General features: G+C 35.6%; 1 protein-coding gene and 1 non-coding gene across 2 annotated transcripts; both read right to left on the bottom strand.

Moving 5' to 3' along the window:
* Positions 1-2,686: 2,686 nt before the first annotated feature.
* On the bottom strand, positions 2,687-2,802 carry LOC144576014 (U5 spliceosomal RNA). The gene has a single exon (XR_013518579.1). It is a non-coding gene; the product is annotated as a U5 spliceosomal RNA (small nuclear RNA).
* Positions 2,803-10,009: 7,207 nt separating this feature from the next.
* Positions 10,010-11,969, bottom strand: LOC144575430 (U-box domain-containing protein 39-like). The gene has a single exon (XM_078325575.1). It carries the CDS (start codon positions 11,829-11,831, stop codon positions 10,131-10,133), a length of 1,701 nt encoding a protein of 566 aa, XP_078181701.1. The 5' UTR covers positions 11,832-11,969; the 3' UTR covers positions 10,010-10,130.
* Between the last annotated feature and the right edge of the window lie 257 nt (positions 11,970-12,226).

Here is a 12,226-nt window from a genome sequence, read left to right as displayed (position 1 = left end):
ATGCCAGACAGCACATTACCCAACATGGAAATAGGCAGCATGAAGTATATCTGTCCCAGCTGGAGTAACTCGGTGGGGCCCACGGCTGTTATCTAGGAATCAAAATAGAGAGTATCAGAGTTGCAGAGGAAATGGGTTTCGCCGGCATTTAGAAATGAGTTGAAGGCTGAGACAGGGGTGGTGAATTCTCGGAGAGACCCGTCGGGTGTGATTACACGTACCGTCGGCCGGTTGGCGACAGACGAGCTTTTGATGTTTTTACTGGAGATCATTAATCCCATCAACGATTGATTGCTTGATTTAATTTGATTGTGTGTGCGTGATAAAGAGAAGAAATATGATTGTTTTGAGGAAGAAGCAACAGTAAACCTGGTGTATATATAATAGATACTGGTAAAGAAAGGATAGAATGGAAATAGTAAACCAGGGTCTGGGGATTCTGGTTTTGACTTTTGACTGGAATTGCCGTGTAACAGCTGATGCGCAAAGAACCGGATAGGATAACTTTCTACTTTCTAGCTGTTGTCTGTTGTTACTTTTCTCTCCGTCTACAACATACTGGAGATCTCCATTTATCAGTTATCAACTCTCCTCGGTTGATTCGCTTTTTGTACGAAAAGTCATATATTTCTCTGTCATTCGTCAAATTAATTTGACAAAAGTTAAAAGAGTAAATGGAGAGATTCCAAAATTGGCCTCGGTCGAACCTTCCTTTGTTTCTACTTTCTACCTTTGTCTGCATCACTACATGCCTTGGACAGGTATATTTAGCTTGTGGCCTTGTGCTAGTGCTATCACGGCAAAAACCAAAGCATAAATAATTGTACTCAAGTTTGATTTTTATTTTTATTTTTGAAATTAAAAAAAAATCGAAAAAAACAGACTAATAATGCAGTTCCCTTAAAAACAGACTAATAAAACTGTACCAATAGTACCATTTCAACTTTTTTTCGAACAAATATATGGCAAGGATTGAATTTGTCTTTCCCGAAGAACTGAATTTTCAATTTCTAAAAAAAAATCCTCCATTTTAGATAGTGGATTAAAATCTTTTTTTTTTTCTGTCAAAAGCTAGAACAGTTCCTGTACGTACGATATTTAATTTAAACATTCGAAATTTCAATGTTGATATGGGATAAAAAAAATTTGAACATGCCGAAAACTTATAATTTTGTTTTTTTATTGCTGGACTTTATATTAAATTGTATTTATATATATTTTTTTTTTTGATAAAAGTGGGTAACCCCCACCTGTTTCATATAGAAACCAATAGTAGTTCATACAATAATCAATAGAACATAATTCTATCGTCTAAAAAAGAAACAGCTGGATTACAGCAATAAAACCTACAACAAAGCAGAACAGAACAGTACTTAACAGTCAACAACAAAATATAACAACATAACAACAGACCATATATCAAAGTAGGCTAATATGTTTTCAAAAACGAAGCATAACATCTAAGGAGAGCAAGTGAAGCAACTAGCTTTCAGTGTGACTGTCAACTGAAAAGCATGAATAGGAACTAGGAGAAGGAGCAGAGACAGAGAAACCAAAATGTTCAACCCTGTTTCTCAAAGTATATAAATGCATTGTTTATAAAGTAAGTCAGTTTCAACTGTTTGAATTTGTTAATTAAAGTATTCTAATAAATTTTGAAGTTAAAACACAAAATAAAATACAATATAAAGAACAATCTAAGTTCTACTGAAAAATTATTAATAACAAACAATCTAGCTTCCAGTTGTTAGTTGCCTGGAGACATGAAATCTAGTGTATCAGTGTTTTTTTCTGGAAGCAGTAAACCAAAGCGCCTGATTTAACTAGAGAGCTGTAAATGGAAGTCTGGAAGATTCTTTATTTTCCTATAAAATTTTAATTCTTTACATATGTCAACAATTTTATATAATTTTGTCTAAAGATGATGATTTCGTTCGCTTGAGAAAAACAGAAATTTACATTTTTTAAATTGAAGAAATGTAATTGTGAGATATCTACGAATCCAACATTGCATACTATCCGTAGATTTCATGTCTGGTGCCAATCTGCGAATCAAAACTCAAAAACATATTCTAATTTGGTAAACGGTCCCAACTTTAACCAGTCCATTTGTTACATAGTAGAACGAATCTTAAAGTGACACCGGGGATTCAACTTAAACAATTAATGAGGTAATATAAAAATATGAAAGACTAATAAACTGAAAAAAGAAATATATTATATATAGTCTTCACAAAAAGACATTGACAACCTTTGTTGCAATTAAAAAGTACAATGCAACTACAAGCCTACAATTCTACCTTTAAATCCCTACATTAACAACTTTTGACTAAACTCCATAAACTAAGCTAACTGCCAAACAACATAAGATAATAAAATCTACCATTTATGTCCCACATTGCAAGTTAACCAAACAATTTACAAGTCAATTGCAGCGCCACACAAGATTAATCCAAAAACAAAGGCATCTTCGTTTACAGAAACAAATTTGTAGTTGTGCTCTAATTAATTCAAATTTTTATAAAGTTTATTGTAGAATCAAAGTTACATTTCAAAAATTTATAAATAATATATGATATTAGATCGATTTTAATAAACTTAAAACAATTTAGATTCATCGTCTATTATAATCTCTAAAATTAAAATTTAATAAAAAAATTTTATAACTATCAAATTTGTTGGGGCTAACTCATGAGAGAAACACCGTATAAAAATTGAAGTATGCTGCTTAAAAGTGGAGAGCACACGGTATTCTTTAGTAAAAGGCGAAAGAATAGTTCGCTTTGTGCTCACCACGCAGCTCCATGACTTTCTCACACACCCAACGCTGTCTACTTATATAACAAGGAGAACGCTGAATTAGGATAGATATTAATGTGGGACTAAGATGCTGTTTTCGCTTTCTTAGCACTTGGAAACCGGCTTACCCGGTCTTCATTTTTCCAATGGTGCATTATGGGCCTGTTGGGTCCAAATTAGCTGTCATCTATTATTACTATTATTGGTTGATACTAAGCTCGGTCCAATTTTGCAATGAACGTCTTTTGCTCTTCTATTATTTCTTTGTTTCTATGCGGCATGCGCCGAATTTTTGATTAATATCCAAATTTAATATTAAATTTCAAAAAATAACCGTATCAGCCATGTTTTTCGAAAATTACCCTTTCCGGAAATTTTTTTTCCGGAAATAGACGGAATTTCCGGAAATTTTTTTTCCGGAAATGCAGTTTATAAATTCACAGATTGTCGTCGCTTTCATTTCATCCGCTCTCTCACAGTAAGTTTTAATTTATTTATAATTTAAATTTTATTAATTTATTATTTATAATTTAATTTATTTATATTTTAAATTTAAGTAATATATAATTTTAATTTCATTAATTTATAATTTTAATTTCATTAATTTATAATTTTAATTTCATTAATTTATAATTTTAATTTCATTAATTTATAATTTTAATTTCATTAATTTATAATTTTAATTTCATTTATTTATAATTTATAATTTTAATTTCATTTATTTATAATTTAAATTTAATTTAAATTTATTTTATTTATAATTTAAATTTAATTTAAATTTATTTTATTTATAATTTAAATTTAGAAGTATTTAATTTGTAATTATTTAAATATGTAACTATTTAATTTGAAATTATTTAAATTCTGAATATTGTCATATTAATTGAAAAAAATTAAAAATGGTGCAGAATAATTTTAAAAGTTTTATTAATTCTAAAATAATTTTATTAATTCTGAAATAATTTTGATTAATTCTGAAATGATTTAGAATTGTTTTAGGAACTTTTTGCTTTTCGGATTCCTTACGGAGCTCTGACAGTCAGATCGACCGGTTTTCGATTGAGGTAATTTTATTTTCTTTATGTTATTTTTAATTTAATTTAATTTATAATTAATTACTTCATTCGAAAATATTTTTTATAATATTGTCCAGAAAATTTAGAATTGTTTACAACCTTCCAAAATGGTTTATAATAATTTTAAAAATTCCAATATAGTTTAGAATGTTGCCCTATTAATTTATGAAATTCCAAAATAGTGTAGAATAATTATTGAAAATTGTCCAGAATATTTTTACCAATGCCCTATTAATTATATGTTGTTATTTTTGAAATTGTCAGACCAATCGAAATTAAAAATGACAACTATTTGTGCGAAAATTTATACTGGAGGGGAAATCCAATATAATGATGAGGGGGTCTATTACAGTACCCGAGCTAAATACTCATTACCGATAACCGTGAACCACAATTTTGATTATCTTCAGAATGAGATTTATAAATTTGTTGGGTACAATGCTAGTCAAGCAAATCTGGAAATTCAAGCCAGGTTTAATATGTCCACCGATGGACAACGTGACTATCAATTAGTACCGGTAATGGACCAACAATCATTCGAAATGATTTTAGGAATTGTGTCGTCTTTTTCACAAAGGATCCAGATTATGGAGTTATATGTAGAATTGGAACCGAACTGTACTAGTCAGATTCCTGAACCTCGATCCCGACCCAGTACGAGTCAGAATCCTATGGAACCCGACCCAATACCAGTTAGATCCCGACCTAGCACCGGTCGGTACTCTGTGGATGTAAGAATGAGACCCGGATTCAGTATCGGTAGCAACTCTGTGGATCAACCAGTTATATCCCGACCCAGTAGCAGTCAGAATCATGTGGATCAAGACCCAATACCAGTTAGATCCCGATCTAGTACCGGTCGGCACTCTGTGGATATACCAATGAGATCCCGACCCAGTTCCAGTGCGGTCCGCAGACATGTACGCGATTATTCGCATGTACCTGTGGATGCAATTGATTCTGATAGTTTGGCGAGTGGAGATGAGATGCTCTCCGGTGAGCCGTCGGGTTCCGATGATGATATCGGACAGCCCAATCAGTCACAACCACAGTCCCGTCAATCACAGTACCCGATTACTGGTCGGGAAAATATGACACATCCGGTTGACAGTTTCAATGACATATCCGGTTTTCGCCCTGCGGATGTCGATTTTTTCGGCAGCTCAAAAAAAATGACAGATAATCCATTGGCTAAAGGTGTATTTTTTGAGTCGAAAACGGCTCTAAAGATAGCAATCAATGAGTTTCATCTTGAAAATAATTGTGAGTGCAGGGTTATTAGGAGCGAACCTAGACGTTACGAGGTGGGGTGCAGAGATGTTTTTTGTAAATTTAAGGTGTCCGCAAAGCAGAACGGTCTTTCAGAATCTTGGATTATTACCAAACAAGCACTTCCCCATACGTGCACAGTATCGGCAACACGTACTGATCATTGTCAGCTTACAGCAGAGATGGTTGTCCTTGCGATTGATAAGACCATTAGAAGGGACGTGTGTTCTTCTTTAAATCATATTCGAGATATCGTCATGATGAAATATGATAAGGTAACCCCCAAGTACAACAAATTATGGAGAGGTCGTGAGCTTGCTATTGCAAATCTATTTGGGAGTTGGGAGAACTCGTACAACTTGCTTATTCCACTATTGGAAGCCATCAAGAGAAACAATCCAGGAACTAAGTATTGTGTGGTCTCGAAACCGATTGAGAAAGAAACTGATAGGCACTTCCACAGAGCGGCATGGGCATTTGGAGCGTGTATTGCAGCGATACCGTTCCTCAGACCAGTGATTAGTATCGATGCATGTTTCATGTCGGGACGGTACCAAGGTAGGCTGCTAATGGCATGTATGTACGATGCTGAAAACCAATTGCTTCCAGTGGCTTTTGCAATTGTGGAGAAAGAAAGCGCTGACAACTGGGGTTTTTTTATGAGATGGTTAAGGTTGGAAGTAATTGGAGATAATCGATTCTTTTGTGTCATATCGGATAGACATTTGGGAATTAAAGCCGTATTTCAGGATCCAAATTATAAATGTGATGACATAAATGAAAGAAATAATATGACTTTACTACAATGTACCTGATTCGCCCTGGTTGTTCTCGAAAGGTTGTGGTAAACAGATGCGTATGGCTGCCAGTTGACCATGTTATCCGTCAGTTTCTGAATCTGGTCGCGAGGGATACTTGGACCGGAGGTTGCACCATGAGACGAGTTTTCCCAATTGTGTGGGCCTTTCCACATGTCAGCAAATGATGGACATGTATCTTCTGTTTCTGCGCCCCAATTCGGTTGAGATCCCGGTAACGGCCGGTGAATTTGAAATCGGGTCCACGACCAGTGTTGCAGAAGCATGGTGGGACCATTCATGCTTTTGCATGAAGGACTGGATGCGAGGCATAGATTTCTATATAAATAAGCGAGAACAGCTCCGCCCCAGTTGTACTTTCTCGGCTCGTCCAAGTTTTCAATCATGCCGAGATACCACAGCGGTATTCCGTCCCCGCTACTGTCAGCAAACATTGTATTCCCTAGCATGTCGAGGAGAAATCCACGGACATACCTAACCGTCAATTTTAAAATGTGAGTACATTATTAAAAAATATCAAATACGAATAAAGTTGTAAATAAAAAAATACTAACCATTTCAATTGTTCTTTGTTCGCATCTGTTGGTAATGTTCTGAAGCGCTCACGGACAGCTTTTTTGGCAATAAGCATGTCGTACGTATCATTTCCCCTCTTCTTCATGAACCCCTTCACTTCATCATCTTTCACCCCCAGCAACTCATACAGTCGGCCTTGAAAACTCGCCGAGTTTGTAAATCCCGTTATCGGCTCCCCCGTAATAGGCAAACCCCAGAGACAACTCACATCCTCCAGAGAAACTGTAATATATTTGACTTGTCAGTAAGGAATCAAAAAAAATATATATTTAAATTAGTTAATACCTGTCATCTCTCCGAAAGGAAGATGAAAAGTGTGCGTCTCCGGACGCCACCGCTCGACAAGTCCATGAATGAGGGCCGCATCGAGGGCGATATCGGGCAATGTCGCGAGCTGATATAAGCCCATTCGAATTAAAAATGGTGCGTACCTCTCATTATACTTGCATTTGTGCCGATAATGTCTCACGTTTAAAATCTCTTTACTCTAAAATAAGAAAAAAAATTAATTACAATATTTATTTGATTACTTACAGAGTTATGAAAAACGAAATAAGTAAATGTTTACCTCCTTAGACGCCTCAGATATCCTGTGATTACCATGAACTATCCACAACAGGGGGCTAAATCTATGCTTAAGTACTGGGTCTGCCATACTACAAAATTCGAACAATATTGTAAATCACCTTAAATTTTTTCAAATTATTCTACATCATTTTGGTATTTTTGTAAATTATTGTACATCATTTTGGTATTTTCTAAATTAATCAGACAATATTCTAAACCATTAAAATGAACTCATTAATTATATTTTAAATTAAAATAAAAAAAATTCAAATGTAAAAACCTGAATCGCAGATCCGATCGATCAGACAATCAGAGCTCCGAAAGGGACCCGAAAGGAAAAGAGATTCCTAAACAAAATTTAAATTAATCGAACAATTTTCTATATTACTAAGGTAATTTTCTACACCATTTGGTATTTTCTAAATTATTCTAGACAATGTTGGTATTTTTTAAATTATTCTACACCATTTCGGTATTTTCTAAACAATTCTAGACTATTTCGGTATTTTCTAAATTATTCTACACTATTTTGGTATTTCTCAAAATTATTCTACACTATTTGGGTATTTTTCTAAATTATTCTACACCATTTTGGTATTTTTTAAATTATTCTACACCATTTCGGTATTTTCTAAACAATTCTAGACTATTTCGGTATTTTCTAAATTATTCTACACTATTTTGGTATTTCTCAAAATTATTCTACACTATTTGGGTATTTTTCTAAATTATTCTACACCATTTTGGTATTTTTTGAAATTATTCTACAACATTTTGGTAATTTCTAAACAATTCTAGACTATTTCGGTATTTTCTAAATTATTCTAAATCATTTTGGTATTTTCTAAATTTTTCTAGACCATTCGGTATTTCCTAAATTATTTGGACATTATTTTAAACCATTTAAAATTAAATAAATTAAATAAATTAAATAAATTAAATAAATTAAATAAATTAAATAAATTAAATAAATTAAATAAATTAAATAAATAAAAAAAAATACCTTAAAAACGCTGCTGATGGGGTATGATGGGGACGGGTGGAGCCAGCGCCCTTTGTAGTCAGCCGCTGTTTCCGGAAAAAAAATTTCCGGAAAGAGCTTGTTTCCATAAAAAAAATTTCCGGAAATAGCCCGTTTCCGTAAAAAAAAATTTTCGGAAATAGCCCGTTTCCGGAAAAAAAATTTTCCGGAAGTAGCCTCTGTTTCCGGAAAAAAATTTTCCGGAAAGGGTATATTTCGATAAACGTGGATGATGCGGTTATTTTTTGAAATTTATTATTAAATTTGGATATTAATAAAAAATTCGGCGGCATGCGTGTATTTAAAAAAAATGAAGGTTAGGGTTGCCTTTCAATTTCAATATTTATATAAAAAAGAAAAATCAAGCTCCAAACTTACGACCTCTCTCATAAAGAAAATATAGACTGGTTTTCAAATGAAATATGCATATGTACATTCATGCATGACAAACTTCATGTATCCATTCGTCTATTGGAAGATGAAGTCTATATTAGATAAATTATAAATTAAATAAGAAATAAGTTAATCAATAATATTATGGGTAAATTTCGCTGGAGGTCACTAAACTTTGTTATTTGTCACGAATTGGTCACTCAAATTTGATTTGTCTCTTTTAAGTCACTCAACTTTGTTATTTGTTCCAATCAAGTCCCTCTATACTTTTTCATCCAAAAATTTAACGGAATATACTAATTCTGTTAGTATTTTGGATGGAATATGCTAATTCCGTTATTATTTTGGATGGAATATGCTAATTCCGTTAGTATTTTGGATGGAATATGCTAATTCCGTTAATATTTTGGATGGAATGAGTATATTCCGTTAATTTTTTGGACGGAATAGGAATATTTCATTAAATTTTTAGATGGAAAAATATAGAGTGACTTGATTGGGACAAATAAGAAAGTTGAGTGACTTAAAAGGGACAAATCAAACTTGAGTGACCAATTCGTAACAAATAACAAAGTTTAGTGACCTCCAGCGAAATTTACCCATAATATTTTGAAGAATCATATCACTTTCATTTCCTTGCTCAATTTTGCAAGCTAGTACTTCAAATTATCGTTGTTGTAGTTCCCGTGTTTTAACGGAATACATTTATACAAGTGCACGTCTTAAACTAATGTGAGAATCTAGTTGACCAACTTAGGTAACTGAAACAGTGAGTGGTTCGAACCTAGTCCATTTGTTATATAAAAGCACGAATCTTAAAGGGATCCCGTGGATTCAACTCAAACAATGAGGTCATGAAGAGGTAGATACAAATAGGAAAGACTAATATTGAATTTTAGAAAAAAATGTATATAGTCTTCATAAAAAGACATTGACATCTTTTGTTGCAATTAAAAAGTACAGTTGCAACTACAAGTCTACAACTCTATTTAAACTCTTACCTTTAAATCCCTAACATTAAATACTCACTTTGACTAAATTCCATAAACACACTTGAGGCAATTAATAATGAACCAAACTAAATGCCAAAGAACATAAAAATCTACCATGTCCCTAATTGCAAATCAATTGCAGCCGTCACACAATATTATCACAAAACAAAACATATTATAGTTGCGCTCCAATGTTCAATCTAAACCAGAACATGTTGAGAAAATCAATCTATACCAACTTCTTTGGCCTAAAGCAGTAGCTTACACCAACCACCAACCCTAATAATGCAAATTGCAAGAGAACTGATTCCCACATGATTGCTAAGGTTAATTTGACTTGGTGTAGTTAATCATTATCAAACACAGTGAAAAAAAAATGCATTGACCTACGAAATTTACAGAGCAAGTTGTTCTTAGTTCTTACCATGTTTTTGCTACTCTATGATTTCTAGTACTACTCTCCAAAGCTAGAAACATCTGAACAATACAAGAGGACCATTTACTTGATTGCAATCTTTTTTTAAGTGTTTAATCAAAAACCAAAAAGAACAAAAGCAATACCATATACACATACTTAACAAAACAAACACTTAAAAACCTAAACAAGCCAATTAGACAATCAAAACTTCGTTGAAACCGAACCAGACTCAGCCCGTACCTCTTTACGCTGCTGTGGAAATGCCCCCACCCCCAAGGAAACAATGCTATCATCATCCATCTCTAAAATATCATCGTTCCACTCGTACGGGTCCGTACTAACCAACCGCTTACTGGTACCAGCCCCTTGAACCGTCTGTACCACCTTCCTCACCATATCCCGTCTCACCCCCTCTCCTGCATCCACCACTCCGGCCAACACCTCCTCCACTCCGGCCGCCTTTGCCAAGCCTCTAAACCTCAAACCCAATTTGCTCATTCCATATAATGCAGCTATGCTGTACTCGTCCTCGAACCCTTGTTTTATTAACTCAACCACTGTTAATACCGCGCCACTGTCCAATAATGCCGCTCTACCTTCAGTGCATCCCGCAAGATTGCATACAAGCATCATAGCGAATTTTCTAATAACCCTAGTTTCATCTGCAGAGGTAGCAATAAAAAGTACTCTTTTAATAGCACCTGAAATCCTTGCTACTTTACTCCGGTTCGTCTCCATAAGAGTGAGATGATACAGTGCCCGACCCGCATCGTGCCTGACGCGATCTGCTCCATCAGATCGGTGACAGAATAGCTGGATCAAAGGTGGGATGGCACCTAGAACACCAATTGGAGCACGATTTTCCTCCTCAACTGCGAGACTGAACAGAGCACCCGCCGCGTGTTCTCGTGCTTCACTGGAACCATGTTTCAGAATATCAATGAGAGGAAGGACTGCACCTGATCGAACAATCGGGACCTTGTTCTCGGGTTCAATAGATAGATTCACTACGGCAGCGGCCGCATTGGTAAGAACAGTAGGATCGCGTGAGTGGAGTGTCTGACGAAGAGAGGCAAGAAGCCGAGCAGTGCAGAGAGAGAGACGACGATCACGGTTCTCTCTAGTGGCCTGTCGAAGAGAAACCATGGCTTCAACTGTTGCTGTGTCTTGATCAATGGGATCAGAGTCACTATCTGTCAGTTTGAGTAAAATTTCATCTTCCAAGGAGTCAGATGGGCCTGAAGTAGAAGGATTGCTCGACTGATTAGGGATTAATTCATGAGAAACTTCTGAAATCTCCAGATTAGTTGATTCCTCTTTAGGAGCTTCGAAGGAAGGGTAGAAGGAAGAGGATGAAGTGGAAGAAGAATGAGAAGACATCTGCGAATTTGAGCTCAAACTGAGACCAGAATTTGAACTTACAACCGAATTCTCTGCTCTTGTACGAACAGAGAGGGGTTTGTTCAATTTCCTCTCAACGGTCTCCTTAACTTCTACCCGATGATCAGGAGGCATGAGTTGCAACACGATATCTCTTGCCGAGTTTATAGAAAGAGGAGTGGGGCGAGGGAGACCAGACCGATCGCACCAATTCGCAATCGCGGTTTTCAGCGCCGCGTTGGAGATCAAAGGAGGCGGAGAAGAGGATGAGAGGTCAAGAGGCGGCGAGACGGAGGGAGGCGAGAAGGAGAACTCAGCGCAAACCTCAATACAAGCGCGCTCGAAGGTCTGACCAGTGGGGAGTATAACTGGATCGGCCATGAGGAAACCTGAGACAGGGCAGAGAAACTCAGGCGGTGTGTCGGACTTGAAAGAGGTGGAGGAGCAAGGAGAGGAGGTGGTGGTGGTGGAAGGAGAAGAGCGGTGGAAAGAGAACTTCCATCTCGACCTCCCGCTTCCCATGGTTTCTCTTTAATAAGTAGCCTCTCGTGTTAAGGTTTTTCTCTTTTCTCTGCTTTTGGGAATTTCTGTAATTGGGAATAAAGTTATTGAGAGGAGCAAACGAGGTTGGAGCAAGGGATAAAAGACACAAGGGAAAAAGGTAAACTAGGTCGATTTCTGATCCTCTGTAGTAACTTAAATTTTATGTGTAGATCATGACCGTCCGATCAAAATCGGGGCCAATTCGATCCGATGTAGAATCGTGCTGAAACAAATCGGACAGTCAGGATATAACTCCAAATTTGAATTGCCTCAGGGGATTTGATTCAACTATCGGGAAGAGCAGCGAACAACGGAGCAGCTTGTCGAAAACTTTGTTCTCCATGGTATAACTTCTGTTTTATCTGTTTCATTAT

This window comes from Carex rostrata, chromosome 24 (genome assembly GCF_964058835.1).
Source record: "Carex rostrata chromosome 24, lpCarRost1.2, whole genome shotgun sequence".
In the NCBI taxonomy this organism is placed as follows: Eukaryota; Viridiplantae; Streptophyta; class Magnoliopsida; order Poales; family Cyperaceae; genus Carex; species Carex rostrata.
Note: the sequence above shows the minus strand (reverse complement) of the source record. Positions and strands in the feature narration are given on the sequence as shown.